Source organism: Saccostrea cucullata, unplaced genomic scaffold (assembly GCF_032062105.1).
Source record: "Saccostrea cucullata isolate Sc308-1 unplaced genomic scaffold, CSIRO_AGI_Scuc_v1 ctg773, whole genome shotgun sequence".
NCBI lineage: Eukaryota > Metazoa > Mollusca > Bivalvia > Ostreida > Ostreidae > Saccostrea > Saccostrea cuccullata.
Window position 1 is genome coordinate 61,657 of NW_026928493.1, and position 24,094 is coordinate 85,750.

Consider the following 24,094-nt stretch of genomic DNA (forward strand, 5'->3'; position numbering starts at 1 on the left):
CTAGAACTGTCCAAACGGGACAAAATACTCCCCGCTGGGTTTTTCAGAAGTAAGTTTTTCTATAATAAAGATATGTATCACACATGAATTATGAAATTTTTCTTCCAGTGACCTTTGAGTTCCCAAAATGACCTTGGGTCAAGGTCATGACACACTCTTGGGTCATGGGCAATCTTTGTGTGAAATGAGAACCTACCAAGTTTATCCATAAGAAAGATATGGACCTGACACAAATTATGAAATTTTTCTTCCAGTGACCTTAAACTTCCCCAAATGACCTTGGGTCAAGGTCATGACACACCCTTAGGTCATGGGCAATTTTTGTGTGAAATGAGAACCTACCAAGTTTATCCATAAGAAAGATATGGACCGGACACGAATTAAGAAATCTTTCTTCCAGTGACCTTGAAGTTCCCCAAATGACCTTGAGTCAAGGTCATGACACACCCTTAGGTCATGGGCAATTTTTGTGTGTAGTAGTAGATTCTAATGTTCCTCCGTAAGAAAGATATGGACTGAACATGTTTGCACAGACAGACGGACAGCTAGACAGACGGACAGACGGACAAGGTGATTCCTATATACCCCTCCAAACTTTGTTTGCGGGGGGAGGGGGGGTATAATTAATAGCATTCGTTTGACAGTTAATCGAAAGAAAACTATAATGTATATTAAAATTTGATAATTTTATTAATGCTATCATGATGACATTAGCAACCTATGTATGTCATTCTATTGAGAGAATACTCTTCTGACATAGTGTCAAGTACCAGCATGTAGCATGTGACTTCCTCTATTAAAGTATTATGCATATATGCAAGTATCAAAACTTAATTTGAATTAACTTTGCTAACATCTACCCAAAGGTAATGCAGAGCAATTTGTTACAGAGGTAATTGATTCAAATTAAACTAATTTGTATCAAATTCTCCATTTGAAGACAATTCAAATTCAATGTAAATTAGTTTAAGTGAATTCTTCATTCACAAAATTAAATCCCCACAAACCCATATTTTTTCCTCAAATCACAAAAATTTGACCCCATGAAAATTACTTGGAATATGTTTATGCTGTACTGGGCCCCTCCTTTGAAGCAGACTCTAGCCACAAAAAAGTCTATGTTGGTATCGACACATCCAAGGTTTATTCTTGCATATGCCTCATCGTGAACTTTAACTTGAACATGTCCATTTGATGGAGCTGAAATTTTTATTAGCGAATTATACATAGCAAAAAGCATAACCATTAAAAATGAAAATTAATAGAATCTATTGACTATAGTATGCAATATGAAACAAGAAACATATCATTAACATGGATTGTAAATGGTCACTGAGGTCACATAGTTACATTCCTGTTGCTCCTGGTTTACCTACTGCAGGCATTTGTGCAGCAGTAAGATTTAAAATTAATAATAATAATTACAAAAAATGACAATTGAAAAAATTCAAAGAGTATGAGAACTGTCCACTTTTAAATATCATTTTGCAATCAAAGCAATATGCACATCCCTGGAATATGTACAATTGATATCCAAATCCAGAAGGTTCCTAGCCTTAAAGAAGTAGGAGGTTATCTGGACAAATTTGTACCCTTTTGGCAGCAGCAGCCGATCTTTTTCACCATTTCAATAACTAGATTTTTCTTACTAAAAACTTATTAAAAAGTGTGCTATAAAGATACAATAAAGTAATCCAATGATACAGATACTGTACACAGGGAAATTTTTTGCCCCCAATTTATTTTCACCCCTTTTTACCCAAACCTCATTATGGGCATTTAAAAGGGTGAATTCAAAGTAGATGTAGCATAGCAGAATTTTGTGTATATAACTTTGAAATTGTGTTTTTATTTTTATGCATTTTTATAATTATGAAATATAGGTAGATAAATAAAAGTTTTACAAATATATAAAATTACAAAGTTATTAAAAGTGTTTGTGTTGATTTATTTTACAATTTTGTTAAATTAATTATTTTCCCGCCAAAACTCTATTGAGCGATTGGTTTAGTAATATCACATGACTAGTGACCACAGAAAGGTTTTGAATCTATTTGGGGTGTTGGTCAATCTTGTCCAGTGCTGTGGTTCCAGCAGGTTGTGTCTATATTTAGTTTACTTTAGTGGACTTCGGATTTTCAGTCATGGTATGTTTGACTTTTTGTTTGGTTTTTAACTTTGAAGTTTGAGAATTGTTTCAGGATGAGATTTCTATATTTCCAGTAGTCAAAACTTGCATGTTTAATTCTTTTAGTTTAGCACAGCACTTAGTAAAATTACCAGATAATTTGGAGAGCCTAAATTCCATAATTTTGGTAAGTTGTTTGTTAAATATTATTCGTAAATGTAAGTGTAAATAATTGTTTGATTTTATCGCTAAACTTTCATAATTAAATAGGTTCAGTGGAGATCACTTTATAAATTAAATTTATGAGTGTTAAACTATAACGATATTGAGTTAATGCGTTCAGATACGTATTAATCAGTGAGATACTATTTTATGATTAGTGTTTTGTATTATACTATGAACACTTGATTATTGTATACATTGATGAGGTTTTGTACATTGATTTTGCAGGGCCATAATTGTATTGATTACCATATGTGAAACGAATTGGAATTGAAATAATATAACCTGCAGAACTTTGAAACCTGTTGTTTTATTTCAATATACAACCAAGGTTTACATATACAGTAAAATTTCTTTAAACAAAACTGTGACTGGACAAATTCAAAATTGTTTGCAAGATTAGTGTAAAAGCGCGTAAATAACCCTGTATACAGTAGTCACTTAGTTTCATACCAACTTCCAAGTCCATAAGATTCATCATAACAACTCCAAATGAAGCTCCAATGGATCTAGATCCAATCATTTTTCGCCAGTCAACACCAGGGGCTTCCAATCTGAATTTCAAACCATCCCAGATGCTACGACGTTCTCTTCTGAAGTTGTTTGAGAGGTCCATAACATCAATTCCTGAATCATATGGGTCTTCATCCAAGTAGCCTGATTCATTGTGATTTTGATTAAATCTACAAGGTTTTATTAAATAAGGCTCACTAAAGAAATCAACACAAGTAATAAAAGCCACATGCTTAGAACAACATTATTACTAAAGCTTTAACAATACTGAAGAAATAAACGTATATTTACATGTAGCGGCAAATTTAAATAAGCCAGTCATCACTTTTTAAAAGTTACAATATCCCTTGCATGTTTAAATACAATGCTTTTAAGTCTTTAAACTTAGGCCATTATCAAATTTTTTTGTTTGATGTACTCCGACCCAATTTTTCAAGGTGGGTAGGTAGGTTAGTGTTTTTTTGCTATCTGATAGATTAGTTATCCTGTTATCCTCATATAAAAAATGGAACTTGGAAATTTATTTCAGTGAATAGAATCACTCACTCACAGATGTTTTCATTGTGCACTGGACAAGACAGATTTATTATTTATTGCTCTAAAAAAGATCATTTAAAAAACTTCTTCAAGAAATTATACTTCTTTAAAATGAAACAATGTCTATTTCCGTGGAAACTAATTTTTTTTTAATTCAAAGAGGAAAATGATTGGGTGAGACAATTTTGATGGGTTGGTCGAAGTACATCAAACAAATCAATTTTTACTGTTGGCCTTACTTGTTTAAAGGGGCTATCAGCATTCTTCCTTTTGGGTGAGACATGTACAACAGAGTAGCTTCATAACGAACAGATTGGTCCTCATCAAACAAGGCAGAATACAACAAAGAATCAGCAGCCTATAATTAAAATTGGAAATTCTAACAAAATTGAATTTTATCTGTTTTATGGAGTGCATTGCAATAAACAAAGTAGAACTTTTTAATTCAATTCCTCTTCTTTGCAACACTTGTAATTACTTGTCACAGCAATAGTAGTAAATAAGTGATTTACCCTACACGAAATGAAATTTTTTATCCTTTTCCACATATTAAATACATTAACTAAAACTTCAAGTAGAAAAATTCTTGAATGATCTAAAAGCTGTATATTTACATGTTGATGTTCATATTTCCTGAGTGCATGACATCCAGCCCTTTTGATCCACTGTGAGTTTGTACTATTGATGTGAGAGATAATGTAATCATAGGACTCCTCCATTCTAGCATTCCCCAGTGTCTCCAGGAGAATCACTTTGTGATGGTCATAAGATTCCTTTTCTTCCTCTGTCATTACACTTCTTTTCTTTCTGTACTCCCAGGGATCTACATAACCAATAATTTAAGTAGATGATTTCAGCAGCAACAGCTTAAAATTTTTAAGTTAACCATCAACATCATAATGCCCTTTACTGATGGACTGAATTTCATTCACAATTCGTAGGTGTCGAGTCAATCATTTTTTCAAACATTGATATTTTACATTTTATAAACATATACAAGTAAGGATAAAGAAAGTTTCTTGTAGTCGTAGATGATCATCACATTAAACTGTAATTGAAAAAAAAACTTACCATGCATTCCCAACATTCCGTGGACTTTTCTGATCATTTCTTTTGCTCTCTGTAGTTGTCCCTCTTTTACAAGTAAATTACTGATAGCTCCTAAAGCCAACAGGCATCTACTGTAAGTCCCCCTGTGATAAAACTCTTTAGGAAATTTCTCCTGGTGAAATACAGCATCCTCAAGAGTGTTTAATAAAAGCTGCAAATAATAATAGCAATTCAATCAATGATGAAAGCCGAAAAGCAAGACAATTTATCAGAGACATATTCATGTAGTGTATCCACTTTATGAATCTTCAATAGCTAAAAATTCTTGATTCTGAAACAGTCAGTCTTCAATAACTTTACTTTTCAAAGGCTATATAGAGAATACATATGATAAATCAATGGGAGAACTCATGCTTTCAAAATCAAGAATTGGACAAAAGCCAGTTAAATGTCATTATTCTGGTAAGTTATGTCTTGTTGTTATGCAATTAGAAACAGACATAACAGTCAAATGTCTTTCAAATGAAAACATAAATGTACAATATGTCTGCATTTAGAGAAATGAAGAAATCCCAATACTTTGTTAATAGGCTATTGTTCATTATAATACTATATTCCTTATGAATTTCTTAGCTTTTTCTACATCACAGCACAAAAAATAATTGAAAGGGTATAATATTTTAACAATCATTAAACCAGCCTCCAAATAACGACAAAATCATAAAATTTCATATACTTTCTTTTCACTTCCATATAAATAGATGTCATTTAATACATGTACTACAAAGCTAGGTACAAATAATAAACTCTTAGCAAAACAAATTAAACATTATATGAAACAACGATCTTAAAAATATTGTTTGAACCATTTGACTGCACCTCATGTGGTGCCTTGTCATTAGTTGCTATATGTGCAACAATTCTTTGAATAAATTCAGGGTCTGGCTTTGGGTTAAGGAAGAATTTTTCCACCAGCAGTTTTTCAGTCAACTCTGTATTAAGTGCTGAGTAAACATCCAACATATTTTCAATCATATGTTTGCGTAATGAGGTTCTGAAATGTAAAAAAATTCAAACTTGTTTTGTTTGTAACTCACTGTCTTTCATTGTTAATTTTTTTCATCACACATAGCAATTACTAATTCTTTATTAAAGATATTAATTTAATTTCAAATTAAAAATTAAGTTTTTTCCCCTTGTATCAAAATGTCTTATCATATCTCCACATCATATTTCAATATATACAACTTTTAATGTCATAAATTTTCTACAACATTGAACGCATTTTTAAAATTAATACAGTTGAACCTTGGTATCTCAAACTCCAATATCTACAATACAATTGATATGAGAAAGTGATGAGGAAGTCCTGACCTCACATTCTTTAAGTATTTTACCCTCGATATCTTGAATTCCTAGCCATCCTAGGATATCTCAAAAAAATTTCTCACCCCTTCAGGTTTGAGATAACGAAGTTTGACTGTAATTATGCCTAAAATAAAACCTTTGTCTGCATGTCAAGAGAATTTAAACAAACAAATGCTTTTTAACTTACTTGGGATGTAGGTCTTGGAAATAAAAATCTGCTAAGTTGACTATTTCCTTGTCTGGTAATCTCTTGAGCAATATTACAATATTATGAAAGCACACAGCTAGAGAATGAGAACCTATTGAAAAGTTTAAAAAAGAAATTTTAAGTGACAACAATTTCAAGAAAGAACAGGGTTATATCACATCTAATAATTGATCTCGAATATAGTTGTATTGATCATGTTGATTATAAAGCTGAATGCTTGTTTACTTTAAAAATTGAGCTTGTGGAAACTTAAAATCTGACATTTTTCTTTCGCAGAGACAAAAAAGTTGATAAGTGGAAAGATTTACAATAATTTGTCATTTTTTCATTGAAGTTACTACTTTCTTACCATTTCTATATGGAATGAGCTTTTAAACAGATTGAGATGTATGCCAAAATATATTATTATACCCCCCGCTTGAAAAGCGGGAGGGTATATAGTAATCGTTAATTCCGTCCGTCCGTCCGTCCGTCTGTACGTCCGTCCGTCTGTCCGTCCGTCCATCTGTTACGCTTTGGGGTACCTATCTCTTATCCGCAACTCCTCTCATACCACTGAATGATATTTGATGAAACTTTCAGAGAATCTTTATTACATATTGCCATTGTGCACCTCCTATTTTACTTTTTGATCCGACACATATTTTGAGTTTCCCGGCCACAGGAAATCATGGACTTTTTCACCAGTTATAACCATATGGGAGGCGGGGGGTATCATTTAGTGAGCTCATCGCTCGCAGTACCTCTAGTTTATATATTATATAAATATTAATCAATTACCTTCAGCTGGTTGGTTTTCCATGCATGTTAAATTTCCTTCAATGTCTTCCTTTATTGCTGTAATATTTGGAAACTTTTCTTTCCTTTCAAGCTGAAATTAGTAAATTTAGTAATTTTAAGAATAAATACTTTACAGTTATTCTTCTTTCTACAAAACTTAACATCAACTCTTTCTTGTAAGATGTATGTACTTAAGAAATTCATTCTACATGATTTCATGTTCTACTTCAGAGGATTTAAAAATCATTACTACAAAGCTAACTGACATCATGAAAGTTATACCATATATAATTGGAAATTCTAGCGAGATGCAAATTTAACGTTTCCTTAAAAATTGGTATTTTATTTATAGCGAAAAGTAATTTTAGTTATTTTTAAATGCTCACTAAAGCTATTACAATCAAAACACAATTAATTTTTAGCAATATTCAATTTTAGCGATCTCAGCACCCTCACAATTAATGCCAAAATTATATCCTTCCTAAAAATTCTACTTATACAGTATTAATCAATTCAGGAAAGCTTCAGATCATCAGAATTTTGTGTACTACAGTAAAACACGGATATAACGAAGCGCTGGGGACCTCTAGATTTACTTCGCTATAAGCATACTTCGTTATATTGTTTATAACGAATTTCAATAAACTAGCAACAAAATTCGCTATAAGCAAAAAATCGATACATGTATTGTGAAACTTCCTAAAAAATTCGCAGAAAATTAAAAAAATCACGTTATCAATTCAAACATTTTTTATAGTCATTAAATATTTATTTATTTTGCACAAAATTTCTCAATTTTTGATTATTTCAATCCAGTTAGTTGAAGTTTTTTCAAATGGTGGTTAATCTCCGCGAACGCTTTAAACACTGAGTCAGGAACATTTTCCGACGAATGCTCAACACAATTCTGCACTTTCTGCATGTAAATATGTGCTTCTTTAATATTGATTTCATCGGTCGGTAAATCTTCTTGATCGGATGTTTCATTTTCATCGTCACTCGACAGTTCTTTGTTGATAACGGCATCAATAATCTGGTCATCATTCATGCTTTCTACAGACACGATATCTTTGTCAACATTCACGTAGTCATCACTACTTCCGTCAAATGCGCATGCTCACATTAATTCTGCAAGAGGCACGTCATCATCACTTTCCGAGTCAACATGATCAGCTGTTGCGCATAGTAAAGGTAGATCATCCTCTGGATCGAAATCGAAATCGGAATCATCAAAACCTGATTTCGTAAGTGACCGAAGAAATCCAGCCTTTTGGAAGCATCGAGCCACGCACAGACTTGTCACAGTTTTCCACGCGCTGAAAAGCATTCTAATGGCACGCAATACATGAACAGCTGGTTCCACTTTTGCTTCATGGCACTAAATAAAAAACATATCAACAATCAGTGTTTATTAACTTAAGATAAATTCTTTTTATCCATCCTCTCTCTCACTCACACACTCTCTCTCTCTCTTTCTCTCTCTCTCTCACATTCCAAAAATAGAATTGAAAATATTTCTCACCTCAAGGATGTATGTGATCAAGGACTGTCTGTATTTCACTTTCACGTTGTAGATAATACCTTGGTCCATCGGCTGTAGCTTGCTCGTTGTGTTTGGGGGTAAAAATGCAAGTTTAATTGCTCGAAGTTTGGATGGGCTGCGCAATTATCCACAAACAAAATAATTGACCGTTTTTGTGAAAACATCTGTCTGTCAACAGTTCGAAGCCATGCGATAAATACACTTGATGTCATCCACGCTCGTTTGTTGGACTTGTAAGTAACAGGTAGTGATTTGATACCTTTGAAACATCGGGGTTTCTGATATTTACCAATGACCAAAGGTTTTAATAAGTCTGAACCGTCCATATTTGCACATAAGAGAACCGAAAGTCTTTCTTTAGCTTTTTTCCCCCCCGAAACATTTTTCACCTTTCAAATGTAATGTTTTATTTGGAAGTAATTTGAAGAATAACCCGGTCTCGTCGGCATTATATATATCTCTTGGTTCATAATTTTTTATCAAAGTGGGCAATTTGCTTGTCAGCCAATTGTCTTCCAAGTCAGCACTGACCTCCGCCGATTCGCCGCTGATAGAACGGGACACAATGCTATGCCGAGTTTTAAATCTTTCTAACCAGCCTGTATTAGAATTAAACGATGTGTCGCCAAGTCGCTCTGCAAATTCATCTGCCTTCGTCATTAACACAGGACCTGACAAAGGAACATTGAGACTACGTTTTTCCTGGAACCACTTAAATAAAGCTTCTTCAACTTGAGTATGCGCACCAGAACGATGTCGTTTCCTAGAAGGAGACGAAGAGTCAAACTGTTTAATAATGGCATCACGATTCTTTAAAATTGTGCTTAGATAATTTTGTAAAATTCCGAAATCACTGGCAATGTCCTTTTTAGGTTTTTTCCTTCATCTACCGCTAAAATTATCTGATATTTTGTTTCCAGAGAAATAGCCTTTCGTTTTCTGGGTGGCGAATCCTTGTCTCGATCAATCCGTACTTGACAAATTAATGGTAGAAAACCTTGATCACCACATGAATACATTTCATTTTAAATCAGACTTTTTTATTATGTGAAAACAGTTCACGTGAAAACTATCCCGCTTGGGGCCTCTATCGGTGATATTTAAAGCTAGTGGGGAATTACAGATTCTATTTATAGATAAGTACATTCTTAGCCTAAAATGAACAGCATTTTTAAATAATCATAATCAATTTTCAACTCGCGTTTCCAATTAAAAATAAACAAAACAAATCTTGCATTTGTTTTCCTCTGACATATTTTTTTAATAATGAGCTAAATATTCTGTTGTTACAACACAAGCCGGTCCCGTGTTTAGCTGTTACCGTAATGCGCATCCATGCGGAAATGTGTGAAACCCTTAAGTGTGAAAACAAGGAATTCGCTATATACATTGGAATTTCAGTGTTGTTTTAGCCAAAGGGGATTAAAAATTACTTCGTTATATCCGTAAATTCGCTATATTCAACTTCGCAATAAACGTTAATTTTGGTAAGACATTTATAGAAATTCGGCCGGGGAATGACAAGTGCTTCGCTATAAGTGTAAATTCTTTATAAGCGTGATCGCTATATCCGTGTTTTACTGTAATTGCTTATTAACTTTTTTCAAAAAAATTCAATTTTAAAATATCATTTTGTATGAATATTGAATTACATTTCCCACTTGTATGGATGCAGTGAAAAGGTATTTGCTTGGTCTTTCCCATTCTTTTTGATCTGCATGTCTAGTTAGAAAATAAAGCTTCCCATGGCTTACATATGCCATGTCCGGTAATTCTGAAACCAAAAAGGGAATGAAATTACCATGTACATCTTTTAATGACCGTACACTATTCCTGTCTTTTCTAAATTACCTACATGGAAGGGGGCTTGGTCCTTTACTTGAAAAATTAAAAATCCCTAAAATTAAAAAGATCTGTTCTGTTACTTTATATAAAGATAGGACTTTCCTGTTAATTACACAATTTAAATCAATCGTGTTTCATAGATATCCAAGATTTAACACAATTACAACCGATTTCTTACCAACTCGAAATGTAAATATCAGACACAGTTTAATGTCAATTTAACTATAGAAAAATGGGGATATTTAAGCTCAAAATCATTGAAAAATTCAATTTTGAACGTAATTACAATCACATACTTTCCTTGGGGCAAATTTTCCAGGTTTGAGAAAAAATTAATATGTGGGGATTTGATTTCATGGTTGGAGATGTGTTGTGTAGTTATTGAATTTTACATTTCGTGGTGGTCATGAATTCGTGGATCTTTTCATACCTCGAAAACAACAAAAATTAACCCCCCACAAAAGTTAGTGATTTCACAGTATCATGAAAATCTACACTAAATCTCGTATTTTTATTTTTTAGCTCAGACACGTAAAACAAGAATCCTCTCTACATTGCATACTAAAGATCTCATTACTTGAACCTTATTCATTATTTTTTGTTTTTTGATAACATCATTTCCAGTTCAGAGAATGGCAGAGATTTTGTCGATTTTAAGATTTAAGTACCCGGTAAGAGTGCAAAGATAAATATATATTATTATAACAGTATCTTGATCCAAAGGGTCGTATTACGTCCAGTTGACAGGTGGCAATCATCAGATCTAACGAGATGCGAAGCGTCGAGTTTGATCTGATGATCTGCACCTGTCAACGAGACGTTACACGGCTTTTTGGATCAAGTTCCTATTATAATAATAAGTTTATTATATACCCCCTTATAACTAGTTAAATATAGCAAAATAAAACTTCAGAGATCAATTGTATAATATTTATCCATAAAACAAAGCATAATAACAATGGAATTTTTAACGCGCAAGAAAAACTATTTCGTGTTTTTGCGTACTACGTCATCAGTTTCAGAGAGTGGTGATATAGATTCAGAAAACCACAGTGTGGTGATCCGGTAAGTCGGATCACAACGTCACGTGATTGCGTTAATTCTACAATATTTACATTCGCTGTGTTTTTCTACTAAGCCACCTGTGAAATGATTTGAAAGTCGTTTTTGTGTATACTCACATGTAGAAATATACATGGAGAAACGTGCGTTAACGTGACGTCACAATGAGATTGCAGCGACGCAAGTAAAAATGCAGCAATATAGGACAGCAAGACATTCAAATATTGAGTATATTTTTCTTGCTTCCAAACATGTAAAATGTAAATATAAGGAATGTTTTTCAGTTCAGTGTGAATTATTGGTGTGTGAATCACACAGACTTGCACGTAGGCATATTTTTCATGAAGTGCTAGAGCGCTTCATGAAATATGCCTACGTGACAAGTCTGTGCGATACACACATCAATAACTCAAACAAAACTAAACAAGAGGCCCAGGGGCCACAGCACTCACCTGAGCACATCAGCTAGGAAAAACCACATATCATGATTTGGACGAACTAGAATCTACACTACCTGAGGATAATTCTACATAAATATTACTAATCATGGCTCTGAAGTACTTGAAAAGAAGATTTTAAAAGGTTTCTCTTTATATTCCTATGAGAATTAATTTTTGGTCGGGCATTTTGGCCCCATCCTACCCCCGGGATCATGATTTGAACAATCTTGAATCTACACTATCTTCGGATAATTTCACATGAGTTTCATCTTTCCTGTCTCAATGGTTCTTGAGAATTTGATTTTTAAAAATTTTTCCTATATATTCCTATGTAAAACTTTGATCGGTCATTTTGGCCCCACCCTACCCCCGGGGGTCATGATTTGAACAAACTTGAATCTACACTATCTGAGGATGATTCCACATGAGTTTCATGTTTCCTGGCCATGGCCCAGTGGTTCTTAAGAAGATTTTTAAAGATTTTTCCTATATATTCCTATGTAAAATTTTGATCGGCCATTTTGGCCCCACCCTATCCCAGGGGGTCATGATTTGAACAAACTTGAATCTACACTATCTGAGGATGATTCCACATGAGTTTCATCTTTCCTGGCCCTGTGGTACTTGAGAAGAAAATTTTTAAAGATTTTTCCTATATATTCCTATGTAAAACTTTGATTGGCCATTTTGGCCCCACCCTACCCTTGGGGGTCATGATTTGAACAAACTTGAATCTACACTATCTGAGGATGATTCCACATGAGTTTCATCTTTCCTGGCCCTGTGGTTCTTGAGAAGAAGATTTTTTCTATATTTCCTATGTAAAACTTTGATCGGCCATTTTGGCCCCACCCTACCCCTGGGGGTCATGATATGCAAACTTGAATCGGCCATTTTGGCCCCACCCTACCCCCGTGGGTCATGATATGAACAAACTTGAATCTACACTATCTGAGGATGATTCCACATGAGTTTCATCTTTCCTGGCCCAGTGGTTCTTAAGAAGATTTTTAAAGAGATTTCCTATATATTCCTATGTATAACTTTGATCGGCCATTTTGGCCCCACCCTACCCCCGGGGGTCATGGTTTAAACAAACTTGAATCTACACTATCTGAGGATGATTCCACATGAGTTTCATCTTTCCTGGACCTGTGGTTCTTGAGAAGAAGATTTTTAAAGATTTTTCCTATATTTCCTATGTAAAAATTTGATCGGCCATTTTGGCCCCACCCTGCCCCCGGGGGTCATGATATGAACAAACTTGAACCTACACTACCTGAGGATGATTCCACATAAGTTTCATTTTTCCTGGCCCTGTGGTTCTTGAGAAGAAGATTTTTTAAAAATGGCATTAATTTTTTTCAAATTCATAATTATCTCCCCTTGGAAAAGGGTTTGGCTCTTCATTTGAACAAACTTGAATCCCCTTTACCCAAGGATACTTTGTAGCAAGTTTGGTTGAAATTGGCCCAGTGGTTCTTGAGAAGAAGATGAAAATGTGAAAAGTTTATGACGACGACGACAACGATAACAACGACAACAACGACGACAACGACAGACAACGGACAAATCTTGATCAAAAAAGCTCACTTGAGCCTTCGGCTCAGGTGAGCTAAAAACATTCCTAAGTAAAATTGAGTGATACACGTTGGGTATATAATAAACCATTCAATGGTATACCACAGTTTATTTTACTACCGTTCAATTCACGATACATGAAACTGATATCACTGTTCAGTTCAATCGGTCCATAATTATCTGAATCATCCATTTTGGTTCCTCGTTTACAATTCAAAATGGCTTCTGCACTAAACACAATGTCGAAGAAATTGCAGACACAGCAGTTAAACTTGTTTTCAGCATACTGTAAATCAACTTTTATTCGCGTGCGAGTAATGTTCACGAAGTTCGCGAGAGCCTCGTCATAGCGAATATTTCTCGCAGCGAACCGGTTCTTAAAGACTATGTGTCTATTAAAAAGAGAACCTAAATAGGCTTTATCGCGAAAATTAATCGTCGCAAGCTAGTTTACCCCCAGTCAATCGCGAAATAAAGTCGTCGCGAATAAAAGTTGGTTTACAGTATTTTAAAACCCCTATTTAACGGGTTGAAAGATGTTATCACTTTTGTAGTGTTATTAAAAGTTATTGATGTTAAGGCAAGTGACAAACCCTTTAAATCCAATAGCATTGAACAGTTATTCACGATATTGTATCATGTTTGTATTTATCAGGTTGGGAACGTGTATCATATGTATTGTATCGTGAACTGAATACCGTGATATGTATCGTATCGTGGGATCCATGTATTGTTGCACCCCTAATATAAAGAGTAGGTGTGTCTTCAAATTTTCTCATAAATTGTTCTATAGATGGAAACTTTTGGAAACTTTAAGTTTGGTGCTGTTACTGACATTTTATTTAGTGCACATTAAATGTGGTGAAAAAGTTTTAAACTCAATGAACTTTTTACCATTAAGACTTAGTGCTACATGTATGCATATTTGTTTTTAAAATGGATTTTAATATTTTTTGTCAATATTTTGCAATAAATGCTTTTAAATAAATGCATTTCACTTACTTGGAAAATACACAGGTAAATTCCAGAAATGAAAAAAAAAATATGTTGGAAATGAAAACAAAAAATGTCAGAAATGAAAACAAAAAATGTCAGAAATGCTATGCATATTTTCAAAAACGAAATGCAGCATTTAATATTAAAAGTCCCTAAAATCGTTTCTGACACATCATTGTAAGTCCAATGCTCTTCACAACTCTCCAAAATTGGCCTGGAGATTTTTAAGAAGAGGCTGAAAATGTAGTTTACAAATGGATAGACACCCAAGAACAGATGATTACAAGACATCAGTTGAATTTTCAGCTTAGGCATGTTAGGAGAGATTTGTCAGAGAAAAATAAATCGTTTTGATAGCTTCTCACCTATGGTACTGAAATTATTCTCAGACTTCACTTTCCTCATCTTCTCATGTGGATCAAAACTAGAAAAAAACATGTACATGTATTTAATAATAAAATGAAATTGAAGATATTACATCCAGCACAATATTATTATCGAATACAATTTTTAAATATGAATAAGTATGAATTGCTTCGTTTTACGGCATAATTTTACTAGAGTAAAAGTTTTTTATTTTTATTTATTTTTATCAGCTAGCTACAATGTGTGCATTATCAACATTATGTCATACCTCTGATGTGCTCTTGGAGACTTAAAGTCTTCCTTAATTAAAACACTGTGTATAGTACCCAGATAGTCATGGAAATGCAAGGTCTAAAAAATAATAATGATACACTGTTTAAGATTATTGAAAAGAAGCTTTCTATCTCAAAAATATTTAATTCAGCATGAAATTTATTTGTGATCTAGGCTAATATTTTAACTTCAATTTTATTTTTTTTTTCAATACAAAAATAAACCATCAGATAAATTCCTGTTCTAAAAATTGAGTAGTTCTGCATGACCTATGGATACTTGCATATTGATATGACTAATCATGGCCCTTCTATTGTTTAGAAGCTTTTTGTAATTTGTATGTAATGTTGCAAAATTAATGATAATTCTTAGTTTAATTTATTAAAGTTCAGAATTATTATAAATTTAATATATCATTAATTTCACAAAGACATTGACTGAGTCTGCATTTCTTCCATTCCTCTGTGCCTACGAAATAATGAAGATATGTGGCATATGGCAATATATTATTTCAAATTACCTTTGAGTTATCAATTGAAAGAAAGGTGAAACATGAGTTTTTTTTCATATGAAAATATACTCACCGTCAATAGAAACGCAACACCCTAATTTTAGGGTGAAAATTATGTACAAGATATAACTATGTACCAAAAAAGTTAAAGACATCTTTACTTTTGCCAAATTAGTTTTTTAACAGATGAATGATTTTTCATTCCATTACCGGAAGTTGATTTTTAGCCTTCTTAACAGAAATCAAATATTAGCATTTTCGGTAAAATATTTGACAATATTTTGGGTTTTTAAGGTTTTATACCAGTCCTGTTAATCATAAGTATTGTACTAAAATCTCGGGAAAATATATTTCTTTCTTTTCCGGATGTGATACCTGTATTTCCTCAAAATTACAGAAAGCACGCATTTTCATTGATGATGCTGGAAATTCTCAAAATAAAGAGAAAGGAAACATACAGATGCAAATATATACTACATGACAACTTTTCGGGCTTATGTGCTTCAAAAGCATGAATGACAGTTCATTGACCGGAAGTCTACGGGTTACTACACTGTGCCAAGTTAGAGAAAATTCGACCTCAGTATCTGAACAACAGGCAATTAAAAATGCCCAAGAATATTTATTTCGCTCAGATAAAGACATTGATAAACCTAATGCATATAGAAATCGGACTGTGTATGTTGTACATGGCGGATTAGCATGTTTTGATTAAATGGTCAGAAGGGGGGATGTTTTATTTAAATGTTATCTGTTAAGAGGGCTAATAAATCAACTTTCGGTAATGGAATGAAAACCATTCAAACATTAAATAACTGATTTGGCAAAGTAAAAGATGTCCTGACTTGTTCGGTACATAGTTATATCCTGTATATAATTTTCACCCTAAAATTAGTGTTGCGTTTCCATTGACGGTGAGTATTTATATTCAAACTTGCATGCATATAAAATATTCTTTTAAAAAAACTTTGATGGGACTCAAACTAGTCTCCTGCAGATTTCCTTTAATAGTACAGTGTACAAGAGCAAGAGCACTTTTGAATTGAAGATACACTTACAATTACATTTCTTGAGTCACTTGCTTACATTTTTATTTACAATACATTTTAATAAAGTTGAATATTACATTAACAATAATCTCTATTGAACATTTATTAGGAACAATTTTTGGTGAATTTCCATAAAATTAAGCAACAGATTAATTTCCAAGGGAGCTTATAGTTTCATTGATTGGCAGGTCCTACTGCCGATGGAGTAAAAAGGTTTTTGTCAAGATTGTTAGCTGAGACACAATAAAAAATATAACAAGAGGCCCACGGGCCTTATAGGTCACCTGAGCATTATGCAACAACTTTCCAGTTACAGTGTATTGAATTTGATTCATGTTTTAAGCCAGATGCTATATGGCATTCACAATTTTGAAAGGGCACCATTGATCATCATAACAATAAATTTAGCAGTTGCTTAGCTTGGTTACTGAAAACCCATACGCAGGGTAGGGGAACAAAAATGCACTCCAACTAATCAGTAATATTCATCAATAATCTAGTGCCCCTAACACTCTGACATAAACCCCTGACCCTAGGTTGCACAAATTTTTAAAAGGCACCCTTAAAATTGCCTATCAAAAAGTAAATAAATGTTTTATAAATACAAAGGACCAGATTTCAAACAATTAATTCATTTTCAGTATATAAGTAGAGCCCCCCCCCACCCCTGACCCGGGGGCCTTGAAATTCACAATTCTGCAAGATTGGGGCACTTGCATATCATAACTATATAGGTAGTTCATCTGCTTCATACCCAGAGACAGAGAAGAAAATTTTCAAAGATTTAATGTATTTTCACTATATAATCAATAGAGCCCCACCCTAACACCAGAACCCCAGACCCTGGGGCAATGAAATTCATAATTTTAGAAGAGGCATTCTTGCTCATCATAACTATGCACTTACTAAGTTTATTTAATACCTAGGAGCAGAGAAGAAGATTTTCAAAGAATTCATGTATTTTCACTTTATAATTAATAAAGCCCCCCCCCCCCCCCCACCAGAACCATTGACGCTGGGGCCATTAAATTCACAATTTTTGTAGAGGCACTCTTTTTCATCATAACTATGAACTTAGTTAGTTTATTTAATACCTAGGAGCAGAGAAGAAGATTTTCAAAGAATTCATGTATTTTCACCATATGATCAATAGAGCCCCCCCCCCCCCCACACCAGAACCCTTGACCCTGGGGCCATAAAATTCACAATTTTGGTTGAGGCACTCTTGCTCATCATCACTATGCACTTAGTTGATTTATTTAATCCCTAGGAGCAGAGAAGAAGATTTTCAAAGAATTCATGTAATTTCACTATATAACCAATGGAGCCCCCCCCCAACACCAGAACCCTTGATGATAGGGCCATTAAATTCAAAATTTTGGTTGAGGCACACTTGCTTATCATAACTATGTACTTAGTTAGTTTATATAATACCTAGGAGCAGAGAAGAAGATTTTCAAGGAATTCACATATTTTCACTATATAATTTATAGAGCCCCCCCCCCCCCCCCCCACAAACACACACACACCAGAACCCTTGACCCTGGGGCCATAAAATTCACAATCTTGGTTGAGGAACACTTGCTTATCATAACTATGTACTTAGTTAGTTTATTTAATACCTAGGAGCAGAGAAGAAGATTTTCAAAGAATTCATGTATTTTCACTTTATAATTAATAAAGCCCCCCCCCCACCACCACCACCACCACCAGAACCATTGACGCTGGGGCCATAAAATTCACAATTTTTTTAGAGGCACTCTTTTTCATCATAACTATGCACTTAGTTAGTTTATTTAATACCTAGGAGCAGAGAAGAAGATTTTCAAAGAATTCATGTATTTTCACCATATGATCAATAGAGCCCCCCCCCCCCACCAGAACCCTTGACCCGGGGGCCATAAAAATCACAATTTTGGTTGAGGCACTCTTGCTCATCATCACTATGCACTTACTTAATTTATTTAATACCTAGGAGCAGAGAAGAAGATTTTCAAAGAATTCATGTAATTTCACTATATAACCAATGGAGCCCCCCCCCCCCCAACACCAGAACCCTTAATGATAGGGCCATTAAATTCAAAATTTTGGTTGAGGCACACTTGCTTATCATAACTATGTACTTAGTTAGTTTATATAATACCTAGGAGCAGAGAAGAAGATTTTCAAGGAATTCACATATTTTCACTATATAATTTATAGAGCCCCCCCCCCCCCCCCCCCACAAACACACACACACCAGAACCCTTGACCCTGGGGCCATAAAATTCACAATCCTGGTTGAGGAACACTTGCTTATCATAACTATGTACTTAGTTAGTTTATTTAATACCTAGGAGCAGAGAAGAAGATTTTCAAAGAATTCATGTATTTTCACTTTATAATTAATAAAGCCCCCCCACCACCACCACCACCACCAGAACCATTGACGCTGGGGCCATAAAATTCAAAATTTTTGTAGAGGCACTCTTTTTCATCATAACTATGCATTTAGTTAGTTTATTTAATACCTAGGAGCAGAGAAGAAGATTTTCAAAGAATTCATGTATTTTCACCATATGATCAATAGAGCCCTCCCCCCCCCCCACACCAGAACCCTTGACCCTGGGGCCATAAAATTCACAATTTTGGTTGAGGCACTCTTGCTCATCATCACTATGCACTTACTTAATTTATTTAATACCTAGGAGCAGAGAAGAAGATTTTCAAAGAATTCATGTAATTTCACTATATAACCAATGGAGCCCCCCCCCCCCCAACACCAGAACCCTTAATGATAGGGCCATTAAATTCAAAATTTTGGTTGAGGCACACTTGCTTATCATAACTATGTACTTAGTTAGTTTATATAATACCTAGGAGCAGAGAAGAAGATTTTCAAGAAATTCACATATTTTCACTATATAATTTATAGAGCCCCCCCCCCCCCCCCCCACAAACACACACACACCAGAACCCTTGACCCTGGGGCCATAAAATTCACAATCTTGGTTGTGGAACACTTGCTTATCATAACTATTTACTTAGTTAGTTTATTTAATACCTAGGAGCAGAGAAGAAGATTTTCAAAGAATTCATGTATTTTCACTTTATAAACAATAAAGTCCCCCCCCCCCCCCCCCCCCCCCCCCCGGAACCATTGATGCTGGGGCCATAAAATTCACAATTTTGGTAGAGGTACTCTTGCTCATCATAACTATGCACTTAATCAGTTTATTTGATACCTAGGAGCAGAGAAGAAGATTTTCAAAGAATTCATGTAATTTCACTATATAATCAATAGAGCCCCCCCCCCCCCCCAACACCTGTACCCTTGACCCTGGGGCCATAAAATTCACAATTTTGGTAGAGGCACACTTGCTTATCATAACTATGTACTTAGTTAGTTTATATAATACCTAGGAGCAGAGAAGAAGATTTTCAAGGAATTCACATATTTTCACTATATAATTTATAGAGCCCCCCCCCCCCCCCCACAAACACACACACACCAGAACCCTTGACCCTGGGGCCATAAAATTCACAATCCTGGTTGAGGAACACTTGCTTATCATAACTATGTACTTAGTTAGTTTATTTAATACCTAGGAGCAGAGAAGAAGATTTTCAAAGAATTCATGTATTTTCACTTTATAATTAATAAAGCCCCCCCCCACCACCACCACCACCACCAGAACCATTGACGCTGGGGCCATAAAATTCAAAATTTTTGTAGAGGCACTCTTTTTCATCATAACTATGCACTTAGTTAGTTTATTTAATACCTAGGAGCAGAGAAGAAGATTTTCAAAGAATTCATGTATTTTCACCATATGATCAATAGAGCCCCCCCCCCCCCCCCACCAGAACCCTTGACCCTGGGGCCATAAAATTCACAATTTTGGTTGAGGCACTCTTGCTCATCATCACTATGCACTTACTTAATTTATTTAATACCTAGGAGCAGAGAAGAAGATTTTCAAAGAATTCATGTAATTTCACTATATAACCAATGGAGCCCCCCCCCCCAACACCAGAACCCTTAATGATAGGGCCATTAAATTCAAAATTTTGGTTGAGGCACACTTGCTTATCATAACTATGTACTTAGTTAGTTTATATAATACCTAGGAGCAGAGAAGAAGATTTTCAAGAAATTCACATATTTTCACTATATAATTTATAGAGCCCCCCCCCCCACAAACACACACACACCAGAACCCTTGACCCTGGGGCCATAAAATTCACAATCTTGGTTGTGGAACACTTGCTTATCATAACTTTGTACTTAGTTAGTTTATTTAATACCTAGGAGCAGAGAAGAAGATTTTCAAAGAATTCATGTATTTTCACTTTATAAACAATAAAGTCCCCCCCCCGGAACCATTGATGCTGGGGCCATAAAATTCACAATTTTGGTAGAGGTACTCTTGCTCATCATAACTATGCACTTAATCAGTTTATTTGATACCTAGGAGCAGTGAAGAATATTTTCAAAGATTTCATGTAATTTCACTATATAATCAATAGAGCCCCCCCCCCCAACACCTGTACCCTTGACCCTGGGGCCATTAAATTCACAATTTTGGTAGAGGCACTCTTGCTCATCATAACTATTTACTTACTTGGTTTATTTAATACCCAGGGGCAGAGAAGAAGATTTTCAAAGAAATCATGTATTTTTACTATATAATCAATAGAGCCCCCCCAACTCCAGAATCCTTGATGATAGGGCCATTAAATTCACAATTTTGGTAGAGGCACTCTTGCTCATCATAACTATTTACTTACTTGGTTTATTTAATACCCAGGGGCAGAGAAGAAGATTTTCAAAGAAATCATGTATTTTTACTATATAATCAATAGAGCCCCACCCTAACACCAGAACCCCTGACCCTGGGGCCATAAAATTCACAATTTTGGTAGAGGCACTCTTGCTCATCATAACTATGTACTTAGTTGGTTTATTTAATACCCAGGAGCAGAGAAGAAGATTTTCAAAGAAATAATGCATTTTCACTATATACTTATTTAGCCCCGCCCTAGCACTAGAACCCGACCCCAGGGCCATGAATTTCACAATTTTGGTAGAGGACTCAATGCTGATTACAATCATGCAAATAGTTTGACTGCTTGATGTCCAGGAGTAAAGAAGAAGATTTTTAAAGATTGCATTAATTTTAGTAGTTTTGGCCCCACCCCTCAGGCCCCAGGGGGGGGCAGGGATAATGAAATTCACAATTTTTGTTCCCCTTCACCTATAGATGCTTTGCGCTTTACTCAGGTGACCTAAAAAGTCTTAGAGAAAACCCTATATTATCATAAAATACAAGAAAAATACCGACCTTAGCATAATTTGCCCTTGCATTAATAACAGGATGTCCGTGTCTGATTTTAGTGAAAGTCAACCCATCATCTGCAGGGGATACAATATATGTTGCGTTGTGTTCACCTAAAACAAAATGAGGAAGGGCAACTTAATTTGATGTCAATCTCAAAATTTGATAGTTTGCTGTCACAGATCCAAGAGTTCATCTGGTTCTGAAGCCATCAAAAACAAGAGGCCCAGGGGCCACATCGCTCAAAGCTCGAGCTCTGGCTAGGTAATAGCAAAAATAAGTTCAGTATTGAAAAGTTTAAATATATAAGTGGGTTCAGGGGTTCAGGGGATCAGGGGATGGGGGTGAACAAACTTAAATCTATACTTCATAAGGATGCTTTTGAATAACTGTGAAGTCACTGATTTTTGTGGGGGATTAATTTTTGTTGTTTTCAAGGTATGAAGAGACCCACAAATTTATTTCTACCACAAAATGTAAAATGTCATATACATAACTACTCAACAATTCTTCATCAATGAAATTAAAACCCCAAGAACCTGTATTATTTTACAAACCAAAAAATTTTCCCCCACGAAAATATGCAATTTTACAGTAATACAACAAATAATGGCTTTGCTGTTTGCAAAATGAACATTTTTATTGAAAAAATGTTTATATTCCTTTGTTATGATCCACTTTAATGGCTCCTCTATTCTCCTACTTGGTCATGATTTGAACAAATTTAAATCTACATGACCTTTTTTTATGCTTTTATATTAATAATTAATCATGGTTTTGTTGTTCTTTTGAAAAATTTCAACAATTTTCCCCATGTATTCCCGCATAAAACCTTGACCACATATTTAGTAGGGCTGGGACGATACAACTTTTTCTATATTGATACGTATCACGATATTTGAGCCACGATACAATATGTATCACAATATGTTTAATTGCTTATAAAATCTTTTTTTGCATTGAAATAAACAAATTATTTCTTTGCAAATAAGAATAATTTATTCAAAATAGTTGTTTATATGTTGTAAAACAAAAATATTTTACTCAAGTGGTGTTAATTATTATTTATTTCACATCTATATTTATATTTATCTTATTTACTTTATATATTAAACCCCAAATGTTAAATAAACAAAGAAAAATAGAAGTAAGATTTTGGGGGGCGATATTTCGATATTTCTTCATATGTATCGATATGCATATTGTCCTCACATATATCACGATATATCAATATCTCGATATATCATCCCAGCCCTAATATTTAGGCCCCACTCTACCCCAAGGGGCCCTGATTCGAACATACTTGAATCTACAATACCAGAGGATGTTTCCATATAACTATGATCAGTCATGGCTTTGCTTTTCTAGAGAAGAAGAATATTAATTTTAAAGATTTTTCCAATGTATTCCTAAGTTAAACTTTGATACCCCATTGTGGCCCCACCCTACACCCCATGCAGGGTCATGGTTTGAATAAACTTGAATTTACCAAGTACACTAATAGAGGATGCTTCAACATAAGTTTCATCTTTCCTGGCCCAGTGGTTCTTGAGAAGATTTTTTAAAGATTTTTTTCCTATGTATTCCTATTTTAACTTTGATCCCCTACTATGGCCCCACTTTACTCTTGAGGGGTCATGAATTGAACAAACTTGAATCTACACTACCTGAGGATGCTTCCAAACGAGTTTCATCTTTTCTGGCCCAGTGGTTCTTGAGAAGATTTTTAAAGATGCCATTTATTTATCACTAATTTTATAATACCTGTAATTATCTCCCCTGGAAGAGGGTGTGGCCCTTCATTTGAAAAAAACTAGAATTCCCTTTACTTAAAATATACTTAGAAATAAGTTTTCAAAATATCGAATCCATAAGTTGAGCAAAAATGTACCTTCACTCCCATTTTCTGTTGTATTATAAGTAAAGCCTTTGCTGTTTTCCATTCCGAAGATCTAAAATTAAAAAAGAAAATATCATTATATATAGAACTAACCTTTCTATCATTGTTATCTTGAATATAATATAATATTTAGTACAGATATTTACAAAATTTACATGCCTCTCCCTTTTCATGCAGTCTTGATGCAAATAAGGCTGCAAATCCTTTCTTTGTGGAAACAATTTCTTCATCCTCTCCCTTTGGATGATAGACATGTGTGACTACACCGCGAGTTGATATCTCAAAAGAAAACCTGTTTTAAAAAAAAAACAAACAAAGGTTCTAACAAAAAATGACATTTTTATTTTAATTTTCATAAAAATTCTAAACTTTCTTAGTTTCCTAACAAAAAATGCACAATGTTA

At 34.4% G+C, this 24,094-nt stretch overlaps 1 protein-coding gene across 1 annotated transcript; it reads right to left on the reverse strand.

Annotated features, from left to right (window-relative positions):
• Nucleotides 1-991: 991 nt before the first annotated feature.
• LOC134277751 (uncharacterized) lies at nucleotides 992-23,738 on the reverse strand. The gene is made up of 13 exons (XM_062760062.1): nucleotides 23,682-23,738; nucleotides 21,797-21,903; nucleotides 14,908-14,990; nucleotides 14,639-14,697; nucleotides 10,002-10,123; nucleotides 6,807-6,897; nucleotides 6,006-6,117; nucleotides 5,330-5,504; nucleotides 4,472-4,661; nucleotides 4,015-4,223; nucleotides 3,640-3,758; nucleotides 2,804-3,033; nucleotides 992-1,200 (listed from the first exon to the last, which is right to left on the reverse strand). The coding sequence occupies exons 1-13, from the start codon at nucleotides 23,731-23,733 to the stop codon at nucleotides 992-994; spliced, it is 1,758 nt and encodes a 585-aa protein (XP_062616046.1). The 5' UTR covers nucleotides 23,734-23,738.
• Nucleotides 23,739-24,094: the final 356 nt, after the last annotated feature.